Genomic DNA, 24,496 nt, shown 5'->3' with positions numbered 1-24,496 from the left:
CAAACCCCTGACAGGGGCGGCGAGCAACACTTAAAGAAAAAGTGGCCCAAGCGTCCACCGCCTGTCAGAACAGCTTGGCCAACGTCGCGGTTCTGCCCCTCGACCGACCCTCGACACCCGAACCCCAGCGACCGGGCCACCTACAACTCTACGGGCCAAGGCGACAACTTGCCCAAGCCAGCCAGCCTGCAACGACCTCCCGGACCACCTGTCTCGAACCGCATGCTGTGGCTCTGCACCACGGGCTGAACAGCTGCCAACCCTTGCCTCTCCGAGCCCCGTGTCCTTCGAAGGAGAGAGAGAGAGAGAGACAGAGAGAGAGAGAGCTCCGTGCCGGACGGGCATCTCGAACCGCTCACTCCCTCTCAACCCACTCCAGCCCTGCAGCTGCGGCGCACAACACCACCAACTACAACAACAATAGCCCCTCGACGATGGCGGTCAACCGGATAAAGGGCGCGTTCGCGGTCCCCCGCAAGGGTGAGACCTTCGAGCTGCGTGCCGGGCTCGTCTCGCAGTATGCCTACGAGAGGAAGGAGTCGATCCAGAAGACCATCATGGCCATGACCCTGGGCAAGGACGTGTCTGCCCTGTTCCCCGACGTGCTCAAGAACATCGCCACCGGCGACCTGGACCAGAAGAAGCTCGTCTATCTATACCTCATGTGAGCAGCAACTGCAACTGGCGCCCCCATCTCCGGTGGCATATATGTGTATCTTGCTAATACACCCTCCCTCCCCCCAAACAGGAACTACGCGAAATCACATCCCGACCTCTGCATCCTCGCCGTCAACACCTTCGTCCAGGACTCGGAAGACCCGAACCCGCTGATCAGGGCCCTGGCCATACGGACCATGGGCTGCATCCGGGTCGACAAGATGGTCGACTACATGGAGGAGCCCCTGCGCAAGACGCTGCGCGACGAGAGCCCCTACGTGCGCAAGACGGCCGCCATCTGCGTCGCCAAGCTGTTCGACCTCAACCCCACCATGTGCATCGAGAACGGCTTCCTCGAGATCCTGCAGGAGCTCATTGGCGACCCCAACCCCATGGTCGTCGCCAACTCGGTCCAGGCCCTGTCCGAGATCAACGAGACCGCCCCCGAGACAAAGGCCCTCGTCGTCACCCCCGCCATGCTCAAGAAGCTGCTCATGGCCATCGCCGAGTGCACCGAGTGGGGGAGGGTCACCATCCTGTCCACCCTGGCCGACTACCCGCCCGCCGACGTTAAGGAGTCGGAGCACATCTGCGAGAGGGTGGCGCCCCAGTTCCAGCACGTCAACCCCAGCGTGGTCTTGGCCGCCGTCAAGGTCGTCTTCATCCACATGAGGATCATCAGCCCGGAGCTGGTACGGCAGTACCTCAAGAAGATGGCTCCTCCTCTAGGTGCGACGTCTTCCCCCCTCCCCCCAGGTGTCCAGCGTAGAACGAACGTATCCTGGCCTATGCTAACAGCTCGTCTCGGCAGTAACCCTCGTCGCATCCGCCCCAGAAGTCCAATACGTCGCCCTGAGGAATATCGATCTCCTCCTGCAGGCCAAGCCCGACATCCTCAGCAAAGAGCTCCGCGTGTTCTTTTGCAAGTACAACGACCCCCCTTACGTCAAGATGCAGAAGCTCGAGATCATGGTGCGGATATCAAACGACAAGAACTTCGACCACCTGCTCGCCGAGCTGAAGGAGTACGCCCTCGAGGTCGACATGGACTTTGTGCGCCGCGCCATCAAGGCCATCGGGCAGGTGGCAATCAAGATCGAGAGCGCGGCGGAGAAGTGCGTCAACGCGCTGCTGGACCTGATAGCGACCAAGGTCAACTACGTGGTGCAGGAGGTCATCGTGGTGATCAAGGACATTTTGCGCAAGTACCCGGGCTACGAGGGCGTCATCCCCACGCTGTGCAACCACATCGACGAGCTCGACGAGCCAAACGCAAGAGGGTCGCTGATATGGATCGTGGGGGAGTACGCCGAGAAGATCAACAACGCGGACGAGATATTATCTGGGTTCGTGGATGAATTCATGGAGGAGTTCACACAGGTAAGCAGTTCTGGCCCGGACTTGGACCCTGCCTCTTTCTTGTAAACAGACGCACTCACACAAAACCCCCGTAGACGCAACTACAGATCCTCACAGCAGTTGTAAAACTGTTCCTCAAGAAGCCGAGCAACAACCAAGGCCTCGTCCAGAAAGTGCTGCAACAAGCAACGGCGGATAACGACAACCCGGACATCAGGGATCGAGCCTATGTCTACTGGCGGCTTTTGTCAGGGGACCTCGACGTCGCCAAGGTATGTTCCTCCCAGCTTGCTCCCCGCCCGTCGCCCACCTACCTACCTATTGCCCGGCCGCTTTCAGCTGACCAAACCCCACCACAACCACAGAACATCATCCTCTCCCAGAAGCCCGCAATCTCCACCACAATCTCCAGCCTCCCGACCGCCCTGCTGGAGCAGCTCCTCAGCGAGCTGTCGACCCTCGCGTCCGTGTACCACAAGCCGCCCGAGTCCTTCGTCGGCAAGGGCCGCTTCGGCGCCGACGAGATCCAGCGCGCCGCCATCCAGGAGCAGCGCCGCGAGGCCGCCGACAACCCCATCGCCGCGTCCGTCGCGGCCGCCACCACGGGCCAGCCCCAGAACAACGTCGAGAACCTGCTCGACATCGACTTTGACGGCGCCGCGCCCGCGTCGCAGGAGCAGGAGCAGGCCAGCGCGGCCGCCACGCCGGACCGGGTCGCGAGCCCTGCTGTCGGCGGTGGCGCTTCCGGTGGAATGGCGGACATGATGGGGCTGTTTGACGTCAGCTCGCCCGCTGCGCCGCCGGGTGGTGGTGGCGGTGGGGGTGGGGGCGCCATGGGCGACATGATGAACGGGTTCGCGGGCATGGACCTCAGCGGGGCGAGCGCGCCGCCCCCGCCCGGGCAGCAGCTGCACCCGCAGGGGACGGGGGGCCAGGCGCCGGCGCAGGGGCAGCAGAGCGGGAGTGATGACCTGTTGGGGCTGTTTTAGGGCGGATGTTGTTGTGAAGGGATAGCGATAGGAGGGGGGGGGAGAGGCATATCTCGGGGATGAGACCTAACCGAAACGAAACGAAACGGGAAGCAGTGTGTATGTATGGAGGTGGGCGGGTGGGTGGAATGGGTAAGTGGGTAGCTACTGATGGTCAGCATGAGGGGAATGGGGTTCTTCTCAGCGGTCATTCGGGCAATGCAATGAACTAGTGGGCTGGCTGGCTGGTTGGCTGTTTTGGGGGGCGTGGCCGGCGGGTCGAAAAGCACAACGTCAAAACGTATAGAGGTCATCAAAGGAATCCAGAGGCGTCTGTAATGTGAATGGGGGGTTCTTTGATGTGCTCCGTGTTTCTCGCTGTGGGATTTCGGCCGGTGTACCACGTCCATCCCCCCCCCCCCAATGATGAGATTTTGCCCCGAGGGCCAGGCCTATCTATCTATGCCTTCGGTCGAGACAGCTCAAGAAGAGGAAGACGACGCAATGCGCATGTCAGATCACGGGCCTTTAGTCTGCGCGTTGCGGGTCTTGGTAATTGCTCATTATGTATGTATGTATTCTCCTGATCCATCTATACACAGCGCCCCGGCCGACCCAGCAGCCAGCCAGCCACCGCCCTACTCTACTCCTCCCCCTCGCCGTCGGAATCATCATGCACCATCCCGGCCAGCCCGTCAACCTCCCCGCCCAGGAGCGGCGCCCGCTCCCCGGCCCGCCTGCCGAGCGACGCGGCGACGCTTATGGCCAGGCCGCTCAGGCCGTGGACGACGGTGCTGCCCAGCACGACGAAGCAGACCACGGGCCAGATGAGCTCGGCGGCGACGGTCCTGTCGTCCCAGGGCTGGCCGGGGGGCGGCGGGCGCAGCGGCGGGCGCGGCCCCGGCAGGGGCAGCGAGGTGCCCGTCTCGAGGTGGGCGCGGGCCTCGACGGCCAGGAACAGGGCGCCGACGCCCATGGGGCCAAAGTGCCCGCAGAACAGGGCCTCTTTATACGTCCTGACGTCCGGGACGAGCCCGCCGGCCGCGTGCAGCGCCAGCAGGGCGGGGAGGCGCCGCAGGAGCAGGACGAGCGCGAGGAAGAGGAGCAGCGCGGGCGGGCTGACGTGGCCGTCGAGGACGTCGCCGGCGCGGGGCACGAAGGAGCGCCAGGGGACCATGGACCCGAAGTAGACGAAGACGCCCGAGTCCAGCACGAGGTCGACGACGGCCCTGAACGGGGCGCCGCCGCCGCCCTGCGCCTCCCCGTCCGCCTTGCTCGAGAACCAGCCGTCGTGCGCGAACCCAACGCCCGCGCCGAACGCCACGAGGAAGTCGTCGAGCCCCAGCGTCGACCCGACGCCGACGCACAGCACCGCCAGCAGGAGGTAGAAGGCCACGAGGCCGGGGCGCGACGCGTAACCCCTCGCCTCGGAGGAGCGCAGGAGGCGGTTGGCGGCCCACCCCAGCGCGCAGCCGATGGCGAGCCCCAGGGCGCACTGGTACAGCACGGTGACGAGGAGCCAGTCGGCGGCGGCCTCGCGCGCGGAGCGGGCCTCGAAGGCGTACAGCCCGGCGTAGAGGAAGGGGAAGCTGGCGCCGTCGTTGCAGGCGCTCTCGGCGGAGAGCAGGTGCCTCAGCCTCCTCGGGACGCGGGCGCTGAAGCGGGAACCCCCCAGCACGGCGGCGGCGAGGACGGGGTCGGTGGGGCTCAGGCAGGCGCCGATGACCGCTGCGGCGGCGGGGCCGGCGCCGAGGACGAGGTGGGCGAGGAGCGAGGCGCTGGCCCACGAGTAGGTCATGACGGGCCCCAGGAGCCAGAGGACCGAGGACCGGTGCGGGCGCGACGCGAGCCAGCGGGCGGGCAGCTCTATGCCGACGGCGAAGCACTGCACGCCCAGGACGACGCGCGTCAGCTCCTGGGTGAGGCCGTCGCCGAGGCCCCAGCCGCCGTGCGGGGAGAAGACGTCGAGGACCGCGGGGCCCAGGAGCACGCCGAAGGCGAGGGCGAGGGGGGGCGCCGAGAGGTGCAGGCGGTCGCGGATCAGCAGGCTGGAGAGGGAGAAGGCGATCAGGAAGACGGAGAGGGCCAGGTAGGTTATGTGCGGCGGCGTGGGCTCGAGCTGGGACCACATGGTTGGTGTTGTTGTTGTAGGTGGGACTGAGTGATGCTCATCCTGTCTAGGAATCTGGTAGGTTTCGTGTGCGTGAGTGATGCATGCCGCTCATGACGATGAAGACGGATGACTTTGGCAACGAACGGGTACCAGCTCATTATCTATTTTCCCAGGTGCTCCTTCCACCTAGGTGTGCAACGCTGAGTCCATGCATGACGTGGGTGGGTGGGATAATCCGGGGTAGCTGCGCAAGTACCTAGGTACCTAGGTAGCTTGTCGAAGCCATGTTGAAGCTATGTCGAAGCTAGCTAGATTGGTGCCGGCATATACAACGATGATTCATTTCCCTGCCCGTTCAGTCATCTGTACCTGCAGGCTAGCATGGGATGTCCGGGGTTGTCTGAGCATCCATGGCTGATGAGGAGTAGGTACCCTGGGCACAACTGGGTGCAAGGGAAACCAAGGCTCGCTCCTCTTGTGGAATTTATTTATGCGACCTCGACGTTGAAGTGGATCCGACGACTGGGGCTGTATAAGTGGTAGACTTGGCAAGAACATGGGAAGCACCACTCCTTGGGCACGGGCTTAGTCATCACACCGACTTCAGTCCGTCGATTATGAGCCAGCAGCCTTGATTTCACCCACCCCATCCAAAGACCTCGACAAAATCCACCACCTTCGCTTGTCCAGAATCTACCTTCCAGTGTCTCTGGAAATGGTCATGAGGTAGGCCACCACCCAATCAGTAGCCAAAAACCACAGGCCAAGGCAGGCAGGCAGGCAGGCAGACCATGGTGAGCATCTCCTGAGGTCCTTCACGCACCAATAAACGACTTATCAGAGACAGCTAGCTGACGCAACGGACCCCCCCCCCCACAGGCCAACTTCCCCAACCTGCGCAGGTTGTTCATAGAAGCCAGGAGCGAGGACGAGGAGAGGGAGGTCTCAAGGAAGGCAGTGAGTTCTGAGTTCTGCCCTGCCCTGCCCTGCCCGTCTCATCCCCGCCCGGCCCCCCCCCCCCCCGAACCAAGCCAATCACACCTTTTGATCATTGTTTCGTTTCGGGAACCTACCTGCCTCTGCAACCAAACCAGTCCAAGAATAATGGCCGACATGACTGACATGTGACGTGGCTCGCTCGCCCCAGTTCTACAACGCCGTGCTGTTCATGGGCTCCGTCGCCGTCTTCAGCCTGATAGCGCAGCGCATGAACGCGGGCAGGTAAACGTGCCTGTGGCTGGCGACGGGGTGAGTGGTGGGGTGTGGGGTGTGGGAGGGAGGGAGGGGGGGAGGGAGGGAGGACCAGGCTAGTCGGGGCGATAGAGTCCAAAGAGAAGAGGCTTCCATTTTATCGTGAAGGGCATGCATGCATGTCTGCGGTGCGAGGCCAGAGGAAGGAAAGCTGGGGGAGGGGGAGGGGCAGGGGGAGGGGGAGGGATAGAAACTGACGCTCACCGTCCTGGGTACCTACCTGGAAAGCTTGCCTGCTACAGACCGTAGACTCACTCAGCCAGTCGGGCACATGACGTAGGGTGGGTGGGAGACAGGGAGACGAACGGGAGGAAAACAAACCAAAGAAAAAGGAAAAAGGAAAAAAAAAGGCCGAGCAGAAGTTGCAATGTCCGGGGGGTGAACAAGGCGCCTTCGAAGAAGTTGCAATGCCCGGGGGTTGAACAAGGCACCTTCGAGGAACTGGCACACCCAGAAAACCTGACAGAACAGGGAGCGATTAAGCTTGAACCAGTTGCGCCACCAGCCCCTCGCTCGGTGGTTGGAAATCAGATGGGTTTCCCCCCTTAAGAAGGCCGGGCAAATCGACCGCGGCGTTGGTTCAGGCAGTGTTTGTTGGTTGATTCATCGATTGAAAGCAATAGAGCTGTCCGTCCTGCGCTGCGCTGGCTCGGTCCCATGCATGCATTCCATCCGCCCGCTCCAACACGGCCGTCGTAATCATACATGAGCTGCCCCCAAGCCCATAAAACTACCTACCTACCTACCTACCAAACTCCATGGGCACTCACTGGCTGGCTGACTTATGAATATCAATACCTGCGAAGACAAGCTCCCCCCTCCCCAAATGAACAAGACCATGCGTCTCGGGAACCTCCACGCCATACTCCGGGCGGCAGCGCCGGTCAGAATAGCAAAAGCAGAAACCCCGTTTTCATGTCCAGTGGGCCGGCCTCACACACACAAACCCCGTAGGGTACAAGCCAGAGGTGGGCGGGCCATCTTTCACTCAGTCTTCATCGCTATCGTCATCCCCCAGGAACGCCAGCTCGGGCCTGACCTTCCTGCTCCGCCCGCTGACCCTCGGGGGCGCGTCGCTGTCCTCGTCCTCGTCGCTCGCGCCCCGGGCCGCAGCGCCCTTGAGACCCGACCCGTCCCCGCCGCCGCCCTTGCCACCACCGCCGTCCTCCTTCTCCTCCTCCTCATCGTCGTGATCATCATCATCACCGCTGTCCTCCGCAAGCCGGCCCCTGGGCGCCGCGGCCCGCCGGCTCCGGCGCCCCGTCGCGCCGCCCCAGAGGTCATTCATCTCGTTGACCGCCTCCAGCTCCTTGGCCAGCTCGCGCTGCTCCTTGATCTCGCGGGCCCTGGCCTCGGAGAACCGCCCGTCCATGCCCACGTCGCGCAGCAATCCCCGCAGGTGCCGGACCTTGGCCCCGGCGTCGCCCCCGCACCCCCTCAGCTCGACGCCCCACACCTTGCGCACGCCGCACTTGACCAGCTGGCCCTGCAGCTTCTTGACCTCGGCCTCGAGCGGGTCCGCCGCCTCCGCCGCGCCGGCGCCCGCGCTGCTCGTCTTGCGCGCCTTGCTGGTGCTGCTGCCGCCTTTCTTGCCGCCTGATGCCGGCTCCTTCGGCTTCTGCTGCTTCTTTTTCTTCTTGCCTGCTGGCTCGTCGTCGTCTACCACCGAGGACAGCTCGCTGCTGTCGTCGCTGTCGTCGTTCGCCGCCGCCGCCGCCGCCTTGGCCTTCTTCGCCGCCGCCGCTTTTGTCTTGCGCTGCTTTTTGGGCGGCGGGGGCTCGTCGTCGATCACAGAGGACAGCTCGCTGCTGTCATCCCCCGCCCCGGCGGCCGCCGCGGGGGGCTTCGCCTCTTCCTTTTCGCTCTTTGGGGCGTCGGACAGGGGTGAGTCCTCCTTGGTGTCCGCCTCCTGCTTCTTGGCGCCCGTGGTCGAGACCTCGATGCCGTCGGCCACGACGGATGACTTTTCGTCGTCCTCTTCGTCGTCTGTCTCGGCGGCCTTGCGCTTGCGGCCACGCGCCGGTGCCTTGGCTTTCTTGGGTTGCTTCTTCTTGGGTTTTGGCTTCTCTTCCTCGTAGTCATCCGATTCCTCGTCCTCATCCTGCTCGTCGTCTTCGCCCTCGTCCTCGTCCTCGTCGGGCGGGTCGCTAAGCTCGGATCCCGACTCCACTGGGGCCTTGGGCGCGGGCTTGGTCTGTCGCTTCTTGGGCGCGGCCTTGGCTGCCTTGGGCTGTGCCTTCTTAGTGCCATTCTTCTGAGCCGCCTTGCCCTTAGACTTTGGCGCGTTTGACACCGGCGTGGCAGGGAGCTCGCCTCTCTCTTCCCTCTCCATGAGCTCGTTCTGTTCGGGGTTGTGTCAGCTCTTTGTGGGCGGCAGGCGGGGATGGAAAAGACGCACCACCTGTGTTTTGATTATGTCTTTAGACTTTGCCTTCCAGTCTCCCTGGAGGAAGAATCCTTCCTCGAGGCCATTGTCCTTCTCGCACCTGGTACGCACGGTGTTGACGGAGAGGTCCTCGCGGCCGGGGCCGAAGAAGAGGTCCTTGACAATGGCGACGAGAGAGGCGTTGAGCTCTTTTTCCTCCATGGTTTGAGCGTGTGTCGTGTTCTCTGCCCAATCGCAATTGCCGTGCCGGAGGTGCAGGTAGGTAAGTGGTAGTGGGTAAGTACTTGCAAGACTGTTGGTTGGCGCGGTGCTGGCAGAACTCGGGGCCCAAGACAAAGCCGAGGCACCACTGGGGTGGGAGCTAACAAAGGCGCTACAGCGCTGACAAGGGACAAGTAATGCAGCTGCAGTAGGTGCCAAGGATATGTGATGTCGTTAATGTACAACCAAGGAATAATCGCCTCCCAAAATCCAAGTTCGAAAAGACTCAATTGAGCGTGTCGCGTCAAGCATGTTGTGGGGGGAGCTGGGTGACGCGACGGGGACTGATCGACAACTCAAGTGGGGCTTTGTCCTCGGACCCGGCAGCTGCTAGGTGCATTGGTTGATTGGAGACAAGGGCAATGTGGCCCGTGCGGGCTTACATGGGCAGGGGCAGGGGCAGGGGTACCTGGCTTCCAATATGCGGGTAACCAGAGTGCACCACCTTAAATGTTAGTCGCACAAATGTTCTTTGAAGCAAGATCAACCTCCTCTTTGACTTCTGCAGAGCTCCTCATAAGAAGCCTACATGTAAAGTCAACTCTATGAGCTACATCGGCACGGTCTCAAGAGATTAGAAACAGCCCGGCCCGGGTAAAGCTGACTGAACGACACAGAAAGCAACATTGAAGTTTCAAAGCAAGATTAACAATTGACAGGACCCTGAGCTGGAAATCAAATCACTTGCTGCTTTTATTGCAATGGCCTACACTATGATATCAAATTTTTGATGCCTGTCACACGGCACACAATCAATACAATCAACCCAATCAACCCCTAATGTGTGCTTTTTAACCCTGCAACTCTACACGGGATCCCACATGCGCAACCTCACGTGCAGGTATTTCCAAGCAATATTACGCGGGAAACACCCAGCATCCTTTCACCTGCTATGAGTTGAAACTGTAGCGTCCAGCCGCCCGCGGGCTGGTCAGGTGGTTTCGTTTTTAATCGCCATACATGTAAAATGTACGTGGCGCCTTCATACAGTGGTAAACGCTCAAGACCCAGCATTTAAAGAAATACACTGCCAATACCAAAAGAAAAGGAGGGGATCGTTGCATCGGAGGGTATTTTTTTTTTTCAATACATCAAGGAGGAAGAATGATGAGCCTTCTATAACTAACAATTGTTCTGGGGAGCTGGCACCTTTAAAGCTTATAGCTTGAGAATATTAGAGAGGTGGTTTCGTTTTTAATCCCCATACATATAAAATGTATGTGGCGCCTCCATACAGCGGAGAATATTAGAGAAAAAGTAGTCTTCAAGACCAGCCGTTGCCTCTTTCGACACCCTCGATGCTAGGCCTTCTGGGGTATGGCAACCGCTAGGGTATCTGATCTGGCTAGCATCAATGAAGCATGGACCGCACAAAGCGGGAGACTAACGGCTTGGCCGCCCACTCGCTCAAGACTCCCAGGCAAAATGAGTCCCGTGAGCCTTGCCTACCTCGGCCGCAATGGCATCCGCTGCTCAGGGATTTTATCATATCGATAGCAGGCTGCCCTGAACCGCCTCACCCAAACACCTCGCATGTGTCACATCGGTCTCTCATTTCCATGGATGGCATTTTCCAACAGCCTGAGGCGTCTCTGAAGATTTGAGATGGCTCGTTTCCACCCCCCAAATTATTATGGGTTCTTCCGTTGTCTTTGGGGTTCGCACAATTGAATACTTCCAAGGTTGTCATGGACCTTATGACCTTTCCAAGAAGTCGAATCATTCACTCGTAGCTGCAACTTATTATCGGCCAATGCAGATGGCTCACTGACGCAGCCAACCAATCCCACGTGACTTCAGATATAAGCTAACATTCTTTTTTAGTACGGCTGCTCACGCACCACCACTTTCAATGTTGCGAGTTCAGCTTATACTCACTCACACCTCGGCCCCAGGTGTCATGCCTCCCCGCAAACCGCTCGGCCGCCGCCGTGCTTGTGCCCACGTCAACACTGACAGCTATACCTGCCACGCATTGGCATGTCGATGATGAGCAGTTGGGGCAAGGGCATGGGGCATTCCGACCCGCGCTCGGGATCCTTCCACCGCGGAAGCACTTGGAAAAGGGGTCCAGCCCTACGACTAAACTGCTAGGTTCTCAAGCCATCGCTCTCGAGCCGTCAACGCGCCTCGGACCCTACGACGACAGCTGCGGCGGCCTGCCATGCTAGCTCCTCCTGCTTGCACCGACGCAGTATAGCGGCGCCGTGCCGGTAGTCAGCTGGGGGTGTGCGCGGGAAGCTTGACGGGGCCCAGAACCCGTGGGCGATCGACAAGGCCGTTGGGCGGAGCGGCACGGATACACCGTTAGTCCCATCTTCTAGCTTCAATAGAGCGTGTCGTGGACGTCAGCTAACCCGTCCGTCGGCGTCAACCGGCCGTCTGTGGTCCTCCCCATCGGTATCCCAGCTGGGTCTCGGCCTCGTCTCCTCCAACAGCGCCGAGCCGAGGCCTCTTTGTCCCTCGCACCCACCATCTGTGTGGCTGTATCTCGACTGTCGCCCTCTGGTGCCGCCAAGACGCCGTACCCGTTTACCGCTCACCTCCGGGCCCAGGCTCACGGAATCATGTGCCTGGGCCCTGGATCTAGAACTACCAGCTGATGAGCGCCCTGTCCAGCCCTACCATTAGCTTGCCCGGGAGGGGACCAGCCCGGGGGAGGATGAGGAATCACGATCCGCAAGACCCAACGATCTGGCTCGTCGATGTGCAATGTCCCAAGATCCCGGGCTATACCCTAGGGTAGTCAAGGCCATGAGGTTCCCTATATTAAGGTCGTGATGTTCCCTCCTTCTCGACCATGCTCTCTCTCTCAACATCAACAACTAGTAGTTCACACTCGTTCTGAACTACCCCAGTCTCTCTCTTTTCGAGCCTCTACTTTCCTTCTTTTTTAATCTGCTACCATCTTTCACTCATTAGAAAGACCTCACCAGGAAGCTCTCATCAAAAAAACAAGTCATCAGACAGAAAGAAAAAGCAGTCATTAGAAAGCCAGATTACAAACATGAAGTTCTTCCCTTCCCTGGCGGGCATGGCAGCCATTGCCTCCGCCGCCACTATCCCCAGCAACAGCACGGCCTCTGGCAACAGCACGGCCCCAGTCTTCGCCACGACCAATGGCACCGCCGCCGGTAACTCCACGGGGCCCGTCTCCAAGATCGACAACAAGGTCCTGATCCTAGCCCGTGACAGCGACGGGGCTAACTCGGCCTCTGCTGGGCTGTTGGGATACGGCATCCCCTTCGAGGCGGTGCTCATCCCCAAGGAGGGCGGCGCTATCCCCACGCTCAACACCTCCACGTCCGAGGGCAAGTACTCGGGCATCATCGTCATCGACGCCCTCGCATACGACTACGGTGCTACTGGCTGGCGCTCGGCCGTGACCGACGCCCAGTGGAGCACCATCTGGGCATACCAGGCCGGCTTCAAGGTCCGCATGGTCCGCATCAACGAGTTCCCCGGGCCGCTCTACGGCGTGGGCCTCGCCGGTGCCGGCGGGTGCTGTGATGCCGGCGTCGAGCAGCTCATCAGCTTCACCAACACGAGCCTCTTCCCTACCGCCAACCTCAAGGCGTGAGTCCCTGCTCCCCTTTTGTCTTACTTCAGGCCCCGGCTCTTCTTGTCTTCTTGTCTTCTACTAACACGTCAGCAGCAACGCCGGCATCACCAGCCAAGGTCTGTATCACTACCCGGCCGTCATCACCGACCCCTCGACGACGACACAGGCTGCCAAGTTCGGCCCCGGCGGCAGCTACTCCACCGACACGGTCGCCGCCGTCGTGAACAAGTTCCCCGGCGGCCGCGAGCAGTTCGTCTGGTTCACCAGCTGGGCCCCCTCCTGGTCGGCCACGTCCAACTACCTCCAGCACGCCCACATCCACTGGATGACGCGCGGCATCTTCCTGGGCAAGCGCAAGACACACCTGAGCGCGCAGGTCGACGACGTCCAGCTCGCCACCGACATGTACTATCCCAACGGGAGCACGTACAAGACCACGACGGCCGACCTCGACAGCCACATCACCTGGATGGCCGACCTCAACACCCGGCTGCCGGCCGGCTCCAGCTTCAAGCTCGAGCTCGGCCACAACGGCAACGGCGACATCGAGAACGCCACCGCCTCCGGGGACGCCTCGTGCAAGCCCGCCTACGCCGTCGAGTACAACGAGGTCCCCGACACGCCGCTCGAGTTCCAGAAGCCCCTGGGCACCGGCGTCGACCGCTGGCCCGCCGAGTTCACCACCTACCCGTGGTCGCTGGCCTGCGCGCAGCGCGACACCTTCGCCAGGTGGTTCGGCACGCCCGACAAGCTCAACGCCTACATGCACATGTCGCACACCTTCTCGCACATGGAGCTCAACAACGCCACGTACAAGGACGCCAAGCGCGAGATCGAGTTCAACCAGGCCTGGATGAAGCAGAACGGTATTGCTAATGCCACCTCCTTCTCGGCCAAGGGCCTCATCCCCCCGGCCATCACGGGCACGCACAACGGCGACGTCATCAGGGCGTGGATGGACGCGGGCCTGACCAGCATCGTCGGCGACAACACGCGCCCCGTCCTGCGCAACCCGAACAACAAGTACTGGCCCCTGACCTCGACCGTCGCGGGCAACGGGCACGCCGGCCTGACCATCGTGCCGCGGTACTCGACGGCCATCTACTACAACTGCGACACGCCCGAGTGCAACACCAAGGAGTGGATCGACACCTCGGGCGGCAAGGGCACCTTCGCCGACATCCTGGCGCTCAGCAAGGCCGACAACACCCGGTACCTGTTCGGCCTGCAGAGCGACCCCTACATGTTCCACCAGGCCAACATGAGGCTGACCAACATGCCGCCCATGACCGTCGGCTCCAAGACGATGCCCATGTCCATCCTCATGGCCTGGACCGAGACCGTCGCCCAGGAGATGGCCCGCCTGACCAACTGGCCCGTCATCTCGCTCAAGCACGACGACATCGCCCAGTACTTCCTCGACCGCCAGGCCCTCGACGGCTGCCAGCCCTCGCTGTCCTACGGCTTCAGCCCCGACGGCTCCTCCGTCACCTCCGTCACCGTCGCCGCGAACGGCAACTCGTGCCCCGTGCCCGTCCCCGTGACCATCCCCGGCGGCAGCACCACCGCCACCGGCGGCTCCGTCACCAGCGACCAGGTCGGCTCTGAGCCCCCCATCCAGTGGGTCAAGCTCTCGGGCCAGCCCGTCACGCTGAAGCTGTCGGCCGGCGTCACTGTCTAGGTGGGTGTTTGGGATGTTGCCTGCCTGTTTGCATTTGGGATATTTATGGATAGCGTTTTGCATTAGTATTAGCATCAGACGTGTAAACGAGTCTGTTCTTTCTCATTCCTTTTTGGCTTTCTTCGGAGTAGGCTCGAAAAAGGGCGGCGCTGATATCACTCTCTCTGAATAATTAGAAAACTATTCTCCTTCTTGGATATAGTGGTACTAAAAGTTGAAGCAATTTATTGCGATTACCAAAACCCTCGAGACCCCTAGCAACCAGTGACATTATGAATGTGAAAATACAAGGTGAACCGATCAACTCAAGAATTGCTCAACTCGATCGAACCTCGTTAGCAACGATCCGAAGATCACATGGCACATAACTGTTGATATAGATAGCACTTGCAGGCATGGGGACTTACAATCTGAACTTTACACGTGGAGGATAAGGAGCAAATGCTTGCGGTTATCAAATGATAGAAAGAAAGAAAAACACCAAGAACAAGAAGAGCAGCGACGAACCGCAGGGCAAGTTCCCATCCACGTGTCCAGCTGGATCGACCAAGTCGCAGGCTCCATTCATTCATTACAGTCATATGGGTGGTTTCATCCATTATACTAGTAGTCATGTGGGCGGATTCATTCATTAAAGTCATACTCCAATTAAACATGGATCCAAGGCCCGGGAATTCCCACGGACCTGTGTCGGGGGCTCTTTCTTATATGCACAACACCGTGCTCAACTTGAACTCCCCTTGGTTGTCCCGAGAACCACCCCAGCATCCCTTTCCCAAGGAACATCAAACCAAGCACCTCAGGCTGGGGATCCGGCACCCGCCCACCCACACCTCAACCGCCCAGCCCCTTCTCAACATCCGCGCCCAAGCCAACCGCACGCGTCTCCCCGCTCAAAGCCTTGGGTTCCGCCGCCGCCGCCGCCGCCGGCACAACATCCCCACCACCAACCACCTCAGGAGAGGAGGCATCATCAACAACAACAACAACAGCCGCCGCCGCACCCCCACCCCCACCGTCCCCCTGGCCTTGCTGCTGCCGCCGCCGACCCCCCCTGGCCCTCCTCCGCTCATCACTGGCCTGCTCCTCCCGCATCTTCCGTATGACCCGGCTGCCCGCGCGGATCCGCTCCCCCCGGCGGTAAAACACCCACGGGATGGGGACGAGCAGGACCTCCAGCAGGCCCAGGAACATGCCCGCGTAGCGCGGCGTCATGGCCTCGTACATGCGCGCGCCCGCGAGCGGCAGCGTCGCGCCAAAGATGCTGCGCATGACCGCGTTGCCCGCGAGCGCCGACGCCGCGAAGTAGCCGTACGCGCCCGCGAGGTAGTTAGACCCGTAGATGAAGCAGAGGGTGTTCTGAAAAGTTTGCGTTCGATATCGTTAGCCGGTGGATGTGTGTGTGTGTGTGTGTTGTGGCATGGTTAGAGGATGGTGGGTGGGTAGGTAAACTCACTCCGCAGCCAAAGGGGATCCCAAAGGCGATGGGGATGGCGTAGTGGATGCTCGTCGGCAGGCACGTGAACGAGAAGACGAGCTGGCCCAGGGGCGTCAGCACCGCGCCGATGCACATGATGCTGGCCGAGGCCTCCGGGGCGACGCGGCCCGTCTCCGGGTCCTTGGCGTGCGAGTTGATGATCCTCCGCCAGAGGGGCTCGAGGAATATCGCGATCAGGGTCCCGATGCCGATGCCGATGAACGACAGGCCCGTCTGGCCCGGGCCCCAGCCTCGTTGTTGCGTGAACACGATTGGGTAGGCCACGAAGCACTTTGGAGGAGGGGGTGTGGTCAGCTTTGCATACTAGGTACATATGTACTTGCGCAAGAGGGGGGAGAATGTCGGGAATGTGACGTGGTGCAGTGCTTACCAGATACAGGATTCCATATATGACACTTATCCTATAGGACCAGCCAAGGTTAGCACAACATATCCAGACGCCACCAAGACACAGGGAACAACACGCACCAGATATTGAAGAACCACAGTATCGGCTCCGTAAAGCTCAGCACAAAAGGCCGGCTCAGGTTGACCCTCATAAGCTCCGCCGTCGACTTCCTAGAGTCGTGCTGGCACCAGTACCTCTCGTCGCCCTCCTCCCGCCTCCGCCGCGCGGCCTTCTGCTTCAGTATCCGCGGCCCGTACGTCTCCCTCACGGTAAACATGGTGACCACCGCGGCCCCCGTGAGGATGAGCACAAGCCAGTTGTCCCACCTCCACCCGAGGTACTGCGCGACATAACCCCCGATCAGGGGGCCCGTCACCGGCCCGTTGAGCGGCGCGATGCTCCACCAGCTCATGTAGCGGGCGCGGTTCTCCTCGGTCGAGATGTCCGAGATGGTGCCCGCGCCGTTGCAGATCATGACGGACCCGAAGACGGCGCCCAGGAAGCGCACGGCGACGATGGTGGCCAGGTCGTGGGCCAGCGCGCAGGGGAGCACCAGCAGCGCCGAGACGGACAGGCACAGCAGGTAGACGGGCCGCCGCCCGAACAGCTCGCTCATGGGCGCCACCACCAGGCTGCCGCACGCGAGGCCCAGGAGGTACGTGGTCACCCCGAGCGTGGCGATCGTGGGGTCCCCGCCGAACTCGGCCACCAGCCCGGGGATCGTCGCCGTGTACGAGGTCGAGTACAGCACCACCACCCACGTCGAGTAGCTGACGGCGAAGATCACCCACCCTTTGTACCAGTCGGGCCAGTCGCGCGGGTTGGACGGGTCGGGGGCGTCGCTGTTAAAGGTCACCTCGAAGTCGGGCGGGCGCGACAGTGCGCTGGCGGCAGTGGAGGCGCCCGTCCGCACGCGCGATACGTGCTCCTGATAGTCGGCGTTGTGGTCCGGGCGGGAGAGGGCGTTCTCTAGCGGTGAGAGGGGGTCGGTGTTATTTGTGTAGAGAGAAGACCTGTCGTCGCCGTTGGTGCTGCTGGCGGCGGCTGGGTTCTTGGAGGCGCGGGATCCGGAGCGCCTGGTCTTACTCGCCCGGCTCCGGGGCCGGGACATGGACCGGGGAGGTGCTAGGGTCCTTCCTGTCCCCGTGGCCGGTGTGACCTCCAAGGGGTCCTTCTCGTCCACGATCGATGAGCTTTCAGTCCGATCGTGGTCCTGGGAGGCTTCCTCGCCCCGTCCATCCTGCCCTGGTGTCTTCTCTGTGGCGAAGTCGCGAGACTCCATCGTCGGCATTGATGTGTGCTGTGCGGGCGCTTGGCCCGATGGTCAGCCCGGCCGGCTGCGGCCGCTCGGCACGGGTGCTGGAGAAGTCCAAGTGAGAGAGGGCGTGTGTGGACTCGTGGATGTGATTATTATTATCCTAGAGCTGATAGCAAACAAGACTCGGGGAAGAGTGGCGATGTATCAAATATCTATGATGTATCCATGCAAGCAGGCTTCGTGAACAATGCCGGTATGATGTGTGAGTCGCCGGCGGTAAGGTGAGTCGATGATGATGCCAAAAGAAACTGCTCGGGGTATATCCAAGGTAGCATTCAGTAGAAATGTGGCGGGTGCTACTTCCCGGCATTGCCTGTGGAGGAGTCAGAGGGGAGGAAGGACTGCGATAAGCACCAACAATTTTGATCCATATTTTCCAATCTTTTCCCCTGACCAACAAGTCTTAGCCACAGCAGCAGGCGCAATCGCGCATGGACGGGAGGCGGCAAGTGGGAATGGGAAGAGTGGAGCCCGGAGATAGCCCACAGCATGCGCAAGGCGGGAGGGCGAGCGACGTTCTGGCCGTGACCGCTGCTGTGCCGTAGTCGCAACGGGAGGGGCGCTTCTTCACTTGCCCCTTGCCGGCTCCTCATGCATGCATGCACGCCCGTCTGCTGGGTGGCAGGAAACATGACTGACTGTGTTAGTGTAGTCTGGATGCGGGACGGCGCTGATCGCTGCGGGCTCCTCTCGCGAGCCTCCTGGGCATACGCGGGGCCCCTCGTCCTGTCCTCGTGGCAGAGAACACAAGGCCGGAAGGGGCGTTAGCGTACGGATAGATGTCGTGGGTGATGGGCATGTGAGCCGGGGGATACCCCGCAAGAGAGAGAGAGAGAGCGTTGCCCTGCCAGAATTGTGTCTTGTCTGGCACATTGCATGAGGCTCTCTCTCAGGACCTCCATAGACTTGACCGCCGGTTACACGGCATGGGAGCACGAGTACGTACACGAGAGACCACACACAGTAGCCGCGTCGCAGATGCATCTGATAGCTCCAGCACCATAATAACAACCGCCGGGATCGGGAGGGCCAGAAGCGAGCATACTATGTAGTAGATGGCTCTTTCGTCCCAGGGCAGATCCTCCCTTTCTCACTTTTCGCACCATTTTAGGGCGTCGTTGGCAAGAAAAAAAAAAAGGGACCGGTGTGGCACCATGGACCCGGTTTGGGATCGCCTCTCCCTGGGGCCCGTCGTGCAGAAGACAAATGCCGAGCCGAGTTCTGCTCAAATCTTATTCTTGCTTGTATGACAAGGAATTGGACCAAGCCGGCGTTCGCTTCCTGTCTGTTGAGCGCACTCGTCTCTCGTGGGCGAGTTATATGATGTCAAAATAGACACTCAGCCCGGATGGCCCTTGGCAGGCCAGATCAAAACCCAATCGGCGGGGGTCCCACGGCGGGATGGCTGCTTGCATGGGGCAGAGTCTAGAGAGCTCGCATGGAGCTGCCGTTTTCCTGGGGCACTCCAAGGACCGGGGGCCGGGGTTGGTTGTCCATCTGGCTATCCCCACCCTCGGCCCTTCGCGCTTTCGGCCGTGGGCGGCGAGGGCCTTGGCAAGAGTGTTCTTCTTGTGTGGCTGCTTGATCGGAGTCACCCTTTCAGGGACTCGTCCGGTGCGGCACTGGGATGTGGTATCCACCAAAGGTCCCTCCGGGTCTGCCGGTCGCCGGCACTGCTCTCCACCGTTGACGGGATGCTCTGTTCCGGAGGATCAAGAATAGTAGAATATCATTCAAAAAAAAATTCAACCCAGCAGTGTCGTGTTCCCAACCGCCCCCAACGCCGTGTGTATATTACAGCCACAAAGATCAACGCCATCACCCTCAACCGACCACGACGATGCCGACGATGGCGGTGACACCGACGAGGACACCACCAGCCCCAGCCCCAGCCCTCCTCCCGCGTAAAACTGCTGCTGCTGCTGCTGGCGGGCGTGCACGTACCCCGAGGCAGACAGGCCCGCCAGGAACCCGGCGAGGAGCAGCGCCGCGGCCGACAGCGCCGTGAGGAAGAACTGCCCGCGCATAAAGGCCCGCTCGTCGACCCAGGTGCGCCGGAAGCGCAGCCTGCCGACCCGCATGTAGAACAGCTCCGTCGTGACGTGCCCGCCCTCCCTGGGCATCTTCACCTCGGCGCTCGCGCGGTCCGAGTACTTTTCCTCGACCCTGTATTTTTTTGAACGAGGGGGCATCGTCTCAGTTATTGATTTCTTTTTTCAGCGGCACGGGTTTCCCAGTCAGCTGCTGCTACGTCCACTCGACACTCTTTTTTTGCCCGACGGATAGGTGCACCCGGACGAGGGAGGGTGAAGGGGGAGGCAAGGGAGTACAAGAGGGGCAGGACTCACACCAGGCTCAGGCACAGATCCCCCTTGAGGTGCGCCTTCAGCTCCAGGTTCGCCTCGAGGTTCAGGTCGATCTTGAGCTTGGGCGTCTTGCCGTCCCCGCTGCCCGCCGGCTTCGGGACCATGGGCCCGATCCCGGACGACCCGCCCCCGTTCCCGTTCAGCCCGAGGAGGGAGTGGGCGCCCCCGGGGCCGGTCAGGTTCGTCGTGTTCCCGCTGGCGGCCTGCCTGGCGAGGGCGTTCTTGTTGCGCCGGCGCCGCCTGCGCCCGCTGCTGCTGGTGGTCGACTGGCCCGAGGCCACGGACGCCGTGTCGCCGCTCCCGCTGCCGCTGGGCCCCTCGCCGTCCTTGAGCTGCTTCTGCAGGTGGTCCATCAGCTGGTTCGCCGTCGCGCCGGGCCCGCCTGGGGAGGGTTTTGGGATGGTGCCTCGTGAGGTTGGCGGGCTTGGTGGGTGGTCTGGGGCGGACATTGTGTGTTGTTGTTTTGTTGTGGTGTTTGGGGTGTTTTGCTTTGTTGATTACAAGTATTTGGCCGCGGATCTTGCTAAGGCAGGCCTGTGTTGGGCGCGCACAGGTTGTATGCGGGTGTTGACTCGGCGTCGAGTTCTTATTCGAGACGGCGAGTCGGGTCCCAAAACTTAGATGTCCAAGGTGGCGAGGCGGGGATGCTGGTTGGGCTCGAAGCCTATTCTGTCACAGGACAACTGCAGGTGACGTGAGGTGCCACGATGAGCTCCCGCCTGCTGGGCAACAAGCATTATTTACATTATCCATCCCTCCCAACTCTTCCAAGTGGCAAGGCTTGGAAGCAGGGGCCGTTGCTCTTCAGCCATCGTATTCTCTGACAACACACTGTCAGAGCACTTGAGAGCCGGGGGAAGGGGAACGAAACAAAAAATGATCCCCCCCCAGTGGACGTGCCGCCTGCCTGCATGGTGGCGAGTGTGCAGCATCGTGCTATCTGCCGGGGTCCTGCGACAGTGGGTGGTGGTGGTGGCATGATGAGGGTTGTTTCTGAAACGTGGGCTCGAGTGCCCAGTCCACAGCTGTGGTTTCGAGTCCCCTGCTGCAGGCTGGCAGGCTGGCAGGTCCAGGGATCCAGAATGTCGCCCCGCGGGTAGGCCCGCCCCACCCCTACCACTCTTGCCGTCTACACGTGTAAGTGCGTCTAACTGCGATGGCCTGGTCCATGTTTTCTTGACGTCTAGACCACCACAGAAGGTTGCCTCTGGGTGGCAAACAACCCGAATTCTCTGATCAACATGGGCGCAATTTCTTCTTTGTCGGCAATTCCATTTTTGCAGCCGACACAAGCCAGGTCGAATATTCCAAATCCTACAGCCTCAGGGCTCAAGACTTCCTTCATTCCACCTTGAACCCCCAACCTGACTCGCCTACTATGGGATATCACCTGGGCAGTGGCATCCGATCGACAGCTTGACATCAAGTGCTTGCCTGTTTCTTGCGGGGGAGGTATAGATCTCCTCATCATGTCATGTGAAACGTCCAGGCCCGTTCAACCCAGGGGGGCCACCATCCTTGTAGTTACAGCTCCATCGTATTCTGGCGAGGCCAGGGACTGTAATGTATAGAAACTGACTGCCGTGAAACCCCATGGTCTGGGGAAGCTTGGGTATGTAGCCACGCGATCTAGAAGGACCCCGGGGTCAGACAAACCCTCCGGCTTCTTTGGATTTGATCTACATCGGGGGATGGTGCTGGCTGCGCTCTCTTATGGGATGAACTATATTATCACCCGTTTACCACCTCTGTCTGTCCCCAGCCCTATTGCACATTTGACAGGGGACTACCAATGAGAATTCCACGCCTTGTGCATCAAGTGCCATAGACGCAGTCTCGTGCTGACTGTTGTCATCATGATAATGTTGCATCGCTCCCCATCAGACTGTGCCCAGTATCTGACAACATACCCCTTTGGAAATTATTCACTTCTTGCCCTTGGTATCAGCGTGTCCGAAGGAATTCGAAAGTCGGTCTGAGGCACTCAGCATGTCTGGCGGTGAAAATGCAGTCGTACATGTTGGATATTATTAATTCTCCCGCCATCAGAGCCAATGAACTGCTTCAAGCAACCTTGAAACTGCTAGGCCAGGGCCCTGGAGCTCTTTGTTAGAGATGTTGGAAAGCCAGCGTTCCTCTTGTATTCCCTGATTTGCTGATGAATGTGTACATGTCGAATCATTTCCCCGCGTCTTGAGATATCAACATCCCCATCAAATTACCGGTAACCCACGCAGACTCATACGGTAATAGCAAATTTTGTGGGGACCTGACCCCGGACGGAGGATTCCTCTAGGCACCTGCAACAACTGGTGGGGCACCTAGCTGCCTTGCACTTCCACATAGCGACATCTCGTCTCCAGTATCAGCCTACCCAAACAGTCGCATCCTTCCCTTCTACCAGCAAGGCACTCTGTGCTCATCCTACCTGGCATACGAGCTGCACGATTCCACCCTTGAGCGAGAGTCGCCAAGCATGGACCACGGAGGGAGGTTCCACCACGAAGAGCCATTCGGCCACGAGTCGCGCAACTCCTTTTTCGACCAGGAAGGCCTGGTCCCTTATAGACCCGGTGGCTACCATCCCGTGTCTCTAGGAGATTGTTTCAAAGAAGGCCGATATCAGGTTCACCACAAGCTTGGGTGGGGCGGCTTCTCCACGGTCTGGCTGGCCAAAGATAAAATGTATGTATTTACCCCGAGCCATGTTCTCTCTTCTCACCCATGCCGACCTTGTAACATGTTTTCTTTCAAAGCTAACTGACCCCGTGCTTCCACCAGCCGTGACGAATGGGTTGCCCTCAAAGTCTTGGCGGCGCGGGTCGATCAAGAAAAGTCGTCCAGGGAAATAAGCATACTACGAGAACTGTCCAACAGCCCTGATGCCGCCCAGACATGTATCGTGCGCTTGTTGGATGATTTCCATCATACCGGGCCTAACGGACGCCACCAATGCCTGGTGCTTGAATTACTCGGTCCAAGTCTGATCAACGTCATCGACGGCGCCAATCCCATGCCTGGCCAGCCTCGTGGTGAAGATGATGGCATGATTGCTGAAGATATATTCCGTGTGGCGAGGCAATTACTAAGTGCACTAGCGGTCCTGCACGAGAATGGAATTGCCCATGGCGGTAAGATTGCCCAACGTCCACTCCAGCCCTCCCTTCCAGCTTATTTTCAGATTGGGAAGAGTGCCAAATGGCTAACCCGACATGCCGACGTCCAGATATCAGCTCACATAACGTTGCCTTCTGTGCGAGCAATATACGCCACGCATCCGAGGAGGACGTCTTGGGCGTAGTTGGGACTCCGGTCGTCGAGGATCTCATCCGAGAAGACGGACAGCCGGTTGAGCCGAGATTCCCCAAGCACCTCGTGAGGCGGGCCGAGTGGTTTGGGTGGGTCGGCGAAGGAGTGGAAGACATTCGGCTAGCGGACTGGGGCGAGTCCTTCCGTTTAGGAGAAGAGCCTCCACGCCTGGCCCAGCCCGCTGATTGCAAGGCTCCAGAAACCATATTCACCGAGCGTCTTGACTATCGCGTCGACTTGTGGAGAGCGGGGCTTGTTGTACGTCTATTTGTTCTATTCCCGCTTTTTTTGTTTCACATCATGGTCTGCTAATTGTCTTCAGATATATCACATGGCGATCGGCTATAAGCCCTTTGGGGCATATCGAGAGGATGCGTTCCTCGTCTCGCAGATGATCGGCTTTATAGAAGACCTACCGGACGAGTGGAAGGGAAAATGGCGCAAAATGAAAGAAGAGTCTGAAGAATCATATGATGATGTTGACCCAGGTGAGTAAATCTCCACACACTCACGGTATTGGTTTCTCTGTACGTCATGAGAGTGAGCTAGCTGACATCATGGCCCCGGCCGAGAATACAGATTCCCACTGGCTCGAGAAAAGATTCGATGAGCTTGTCCAAGACCCCCGTGATCCATCTCTACGGCCACTGCTGCCGGTGATCAAGGGCCTGATGAGATTCCGCCCGTCCGACAGACTGTCCGCTGCGCAAGCTCTGGAGCTAGTTCCCGAGATTGATCCCGAGCCCCTGACAGAAGTTAAGTCACGGATGTATTATAAATCAACGGTAATACTGTGATAAGCGCGAGAACTTACATTCACAAGATTCAAAGCCGTCACTTCTTGACAACTGCCCAGCAAACCTATTCACAACAGTCTGCCCGTACTCTTGGGTGATTCATGGCAGTTGTTTCAGAATCCAATGTCGTGCTCAACCTTGTTTATAATGCAATTGGGTTGTCTAGCAACTTTGCTTCAAGTGCTGTGATTCTTGCACAAGAAAATTACAGGCTCCCTCTAATCATATCTACAATGACGGATTCTGTACAACGGAAATTATAAAAAGGAGCTTTTGGAATGCACTGCCAATCTTTGCAGGCCTTACAAAGGTTCTGGCATGGGTATTTCAGCTGAGACCAGTTGATATCCCCGTTTAAAAACAGCAAGAGGCTCCATTAGAAGCACAAATCTGCCTGGGCTGGATGGAGCAAACAGTGAATGACTAAAGGGTAATAGCTCCTTTTGCACATTATTATGGACAGATGATATGGCCTCAGCCTACTTGGCTCCTCAAGCACCCAAGACTGTGCGGAAGCTTCTTACTTATCTTTACTGTGTCATTTGGGTCGAAAAATGAAATGTATGGAGGGTGATGGGCCAG

At 59.6% G+C, this 24,496-nt stretch overlaps 8 protein-coding genes across 8 annotated transcripts; 4 read left to right on the top strand and 4 right to left on the bottom strand.

Annotated features, from left to right (window-relative positions):
* The first annotated feature begins 85 nt into the window (after positions 1 to 85).
* Positions 86 to 3,336, top strand: KVR01_007363 (uncharacterized protein). Its single transcript, XM_044795063.1, has 5 exons — positions 86 to 664; positions 749 to 1,386; positions 1,469 to 2,037; positions 2,112 to 2,288; positions 2,382 to 3,336. Exons 1-5 carry the CDS (start codon positions 435 to 437, stop codon positions 3,003 to 3,005), a joined length of 2,238 nt encoding a protein of 745 aa, XP_044643616.1. The 5' UTR covers positions 86 to 434; the 3' UTR covers positions 3,006 to 3,336.
* Positions 3,337 to 3,627: 291 nt separating this feature from the next.
* KVR01_007221 (uncharacterized protein) lies at positions 3,628 to 5,115 on the bottom strand (the record flags this gene model as incomplete). Its single annotated transcript, XM_044785835.1, has 2 exons — positions 3,628 to 3,757; positions 3,788 to 5,115. 2 exons carry the CDS (start codon positions 5,113 to 5,115, stop codon positions 3,628 to 3,630), a joined length of 1,458 nt encoding a protein of 485 aa, XP_044643474.1.
* A 773-nt stretch (positions 5,116 to 5,888) lies between these two features.
* Positions 5,889 to 6,322, top strand: KVR01_007650 (uncharacterized protein; the record flags this gene model as incomplete). The annotated part of the gene is made up of 3 exons (XM_044793863.1): positions 5,889 to 5,891; positions 5,977 to 6,054; positions 6,245 to 6,322. The coding sequence occupies 3 exons, from the start codon at positions 5,889 to 5,891 to the stop codon at positions 6,320 to 6,322; spliced, it is 159 nt and encodes a 52-aa protein (XP_044643903.1).
* An 82-nt stretch (positions 6,323 to 6,404) lies between these two features.
* KVR01_007625 (uncharacterized protein) lies at positions 6,405 to 9,254 on the bottom strand. The gene is made up of 2 exons (XM_044786361.1): positions 8,747 to 9,254; positions 6,405 to 8,689 (listed from the first exon to the last, which is right to left on the bottom strand). Exons 1-2 carry the CDS (start codon positions 8,933 to 8,935, stop codon positions 7,337 to 7,339), a joined length of 1,542 nt encoding a protein of 513 aa, XP_044643878.1. The 5' UTR covers positions 8,936 to 9,254; the 3' UTR covers positions 6,405 to 7,336.
* Positions 9,255 to 10,852: 1,598 nt separating this feature from the next.
* On the top strand, positions 10,853 to 14,480 carry KVR01_007621 (uncharacterized protein). The gene is made up of 2 exons (XM_044794506.1): positions 10,853 to 12,571; positions 12,651 to 14,480. The coding sequence occupies exons 1-2, from the start codon at positions 12,003 to 12,005 to the stop codon at positions 14,236 to 14,238; spliced, it is 2,157 nt and encodes a 718-aa protein (XP_044643874.1). The 5' UTR covers positions 10,853 to 12,002; the 3' UTR covers positions 14,239 to 14,480.
* Positions 14,481 to 14,851: 371 nt separating this feature from the next.
* On the bottom strand, positions 14,852 to 18,715 carry KVR01_007196 (uncharacterized protein). Its single transcript, XM_044790737.1, has 4 exons — positions 16,205 to 18,715; positions 16,107 to 16,137; positions 15,695 to 16,006; positions 14,852 to 15,597 (listed from the first exon to the last, which is right to left on the bottom strand). Exons 1-4 carry the CDS (start codon positions 17,413 to 17,415, stop codon positions 15,073 to 15,075), a joined length of 2,079 nt encoding a protein of 692 aa, XP_044643449.1. The 5' UTR covers positions 17,416 to 18,715; the 3' UTR covers positions 14,852 to 15,072.
* Positions 18,716 to 19,187: 472 nt separating this feature from the next.
* Positions 19,188 to 20,257, bottom strand: KVR01_007648 (uncharacterized protein; the record flags this gene model as incomplete). The annotated part of the gene is made up of 2 exons (XM_044790142.1): positions 19,188 to 19,608; positions 19,791 to 20,257. 2 exons carry the CDS (start codon positions 20,255 to 20,257, stop codon positions 19,188 to 19,190), a joined length of 888 nt encoding a protein of 295 aa, XP_044643901.1.
* Positions 20,258 to 22,103: 1,846 nt separating this feature from the next.
* Positions 22,104 to 23,991, top strand: KVR01_007562 (uncharacterized protein). The gene is made up of 5 exons (XM_044794976.1): positions 22,104 to 22,493; positions 22,590 to 22,939; positions 23,035 to 23,375; positions 23,440 to 23,605; positions 23,697 to 23,991. The coding sequence occupies exons 1-5, from the start codon at positions 22,285 to 22,287 to the stop codon at positions 23,912 to 23,914; spliced, it is 1,284 nt and encodes a 427-aa protein (XP_044643815.1). The 5' UTR covers positions 22,104 to 22,284; the 3' UTR covers positions 23,915 to 23,991.
* The last annotated feature ends 505 nt before the right edge of the window (positions 23,992 to 24,496 follow it).

Source organism: Diaporthe batatas (assembly GCF_019321695.1).
Source record: "Diaporthe batatas strain CRI 302-4 chromosome Unknown Contig00008, whole genome shotgun sequence".
Taxonomy (NCBI): Eukaryota; Fungi; Ascomycota; class Sordariomycetes; order Diaporthales; family Diaporthaceae; genus Diaporthe; species Diaporthe batatas.
The sequence above is the reverse complement of the archived record's forward strand: the minus strand, read 5'-3'. Positions and strand labels throughout refer to the sequence as shown.

Excerpts from the sequence above, each read along its gene's own strand:
- KVR01_007363 (XM_044795063.1), top strand. The coding sequence starts at position 435 with ATGGCGGTCAACCGGATAAAGGGCGCGTTCGCGGTCCCCCGCAAGGGT. Across the intron at positions 665-748 it reads CTCGTCTATCTATACCTCAT|GAACTACGCGAAATCACATC; the intron begins GTGAGCAGCAAC and ends CCCCCCAAACAG. Across the intron at positions 2,038-2,111 it reads TCATGGAGGAGTTCACACAG|ACGCAACTACAGATCCTCAC; the intron begins GTAAGCAGTTCT and ends AAACCCCCGTAG.
- KVR01_007625 (XM_044786361.1), bottom strand. The coding sequence starts at position 8,935 with ATGGAGGAAAAAGAGCTCAACGCCTCTCTCGTCGCCATTGTCAAGGAC. Across the intron at positions 8,690-8,746 it reads ACATAATCAAAACACAGGTG|AACGAGCTCATGGAGAGGGA; the intron begins GTGCGTCTTTTC and ends AACCCCGAACAG.
- KVR01_007621 (XM_044794506.1), top strand. The coding sequence starts at position 12,003 with ATGAAGTTCTTCCCTTCCCTGGCGGGCATGGCAGCCATTGCCTCCGCC. Across the intron at positions 12,572-12,650 it reads CCTACCGCCAACCTCAAGGC|CAACGCCGGCATCACCAGCC; the intron begins GTGAGTCCCTGC and ends ACACGTCAGCAG.
- KVR01_007196 (XM_044790737.1), bottom strand. The coding sequence starts at position 17,415 with ATGCCGACGATGGAGTCTCGCGACTTCGCCACAGAGAAGACACCAGGG. Across the intron at positions 16,138-16,204 it reads CTGTGGTTCTTCAATATCTG|GATAAGTGTCATATATGGAA; the intron begins GTGCGTGTTGTT and ends CTGGTCCTATAG. Across the intron at positions 16,007-16,106 it reads TATATGGAATCCTGTATCTG|TGCTTCGTGGCCTACCCAAT; the intron begins GTAAGCACTGCA and ends CCTCCTCCAAAG.
- KVR01_007562 (XM_044794976.1), top strand. The coding sequence starts at position 22,285 with ATGGACCACGGAGGGAGGTTCCACCACGAAGAGCCATTCGGCCACGAG. Across the intron at positions 22,494-22,589 it reads TGGCTGGCCAAAGATAAAAT|CCGTGACGAATGGGTTGCCC; the intron begins GTATGTATTTAC and ends TGCTTCCACCAG. Across the intron at positions 23,376-23,439 it reads TGTGGAGAGCGGGGCTTGTT|ATATATCACATGGCGATCGG; the intron begins GTACGTCTATTT and ends AATTGTCTTCAG.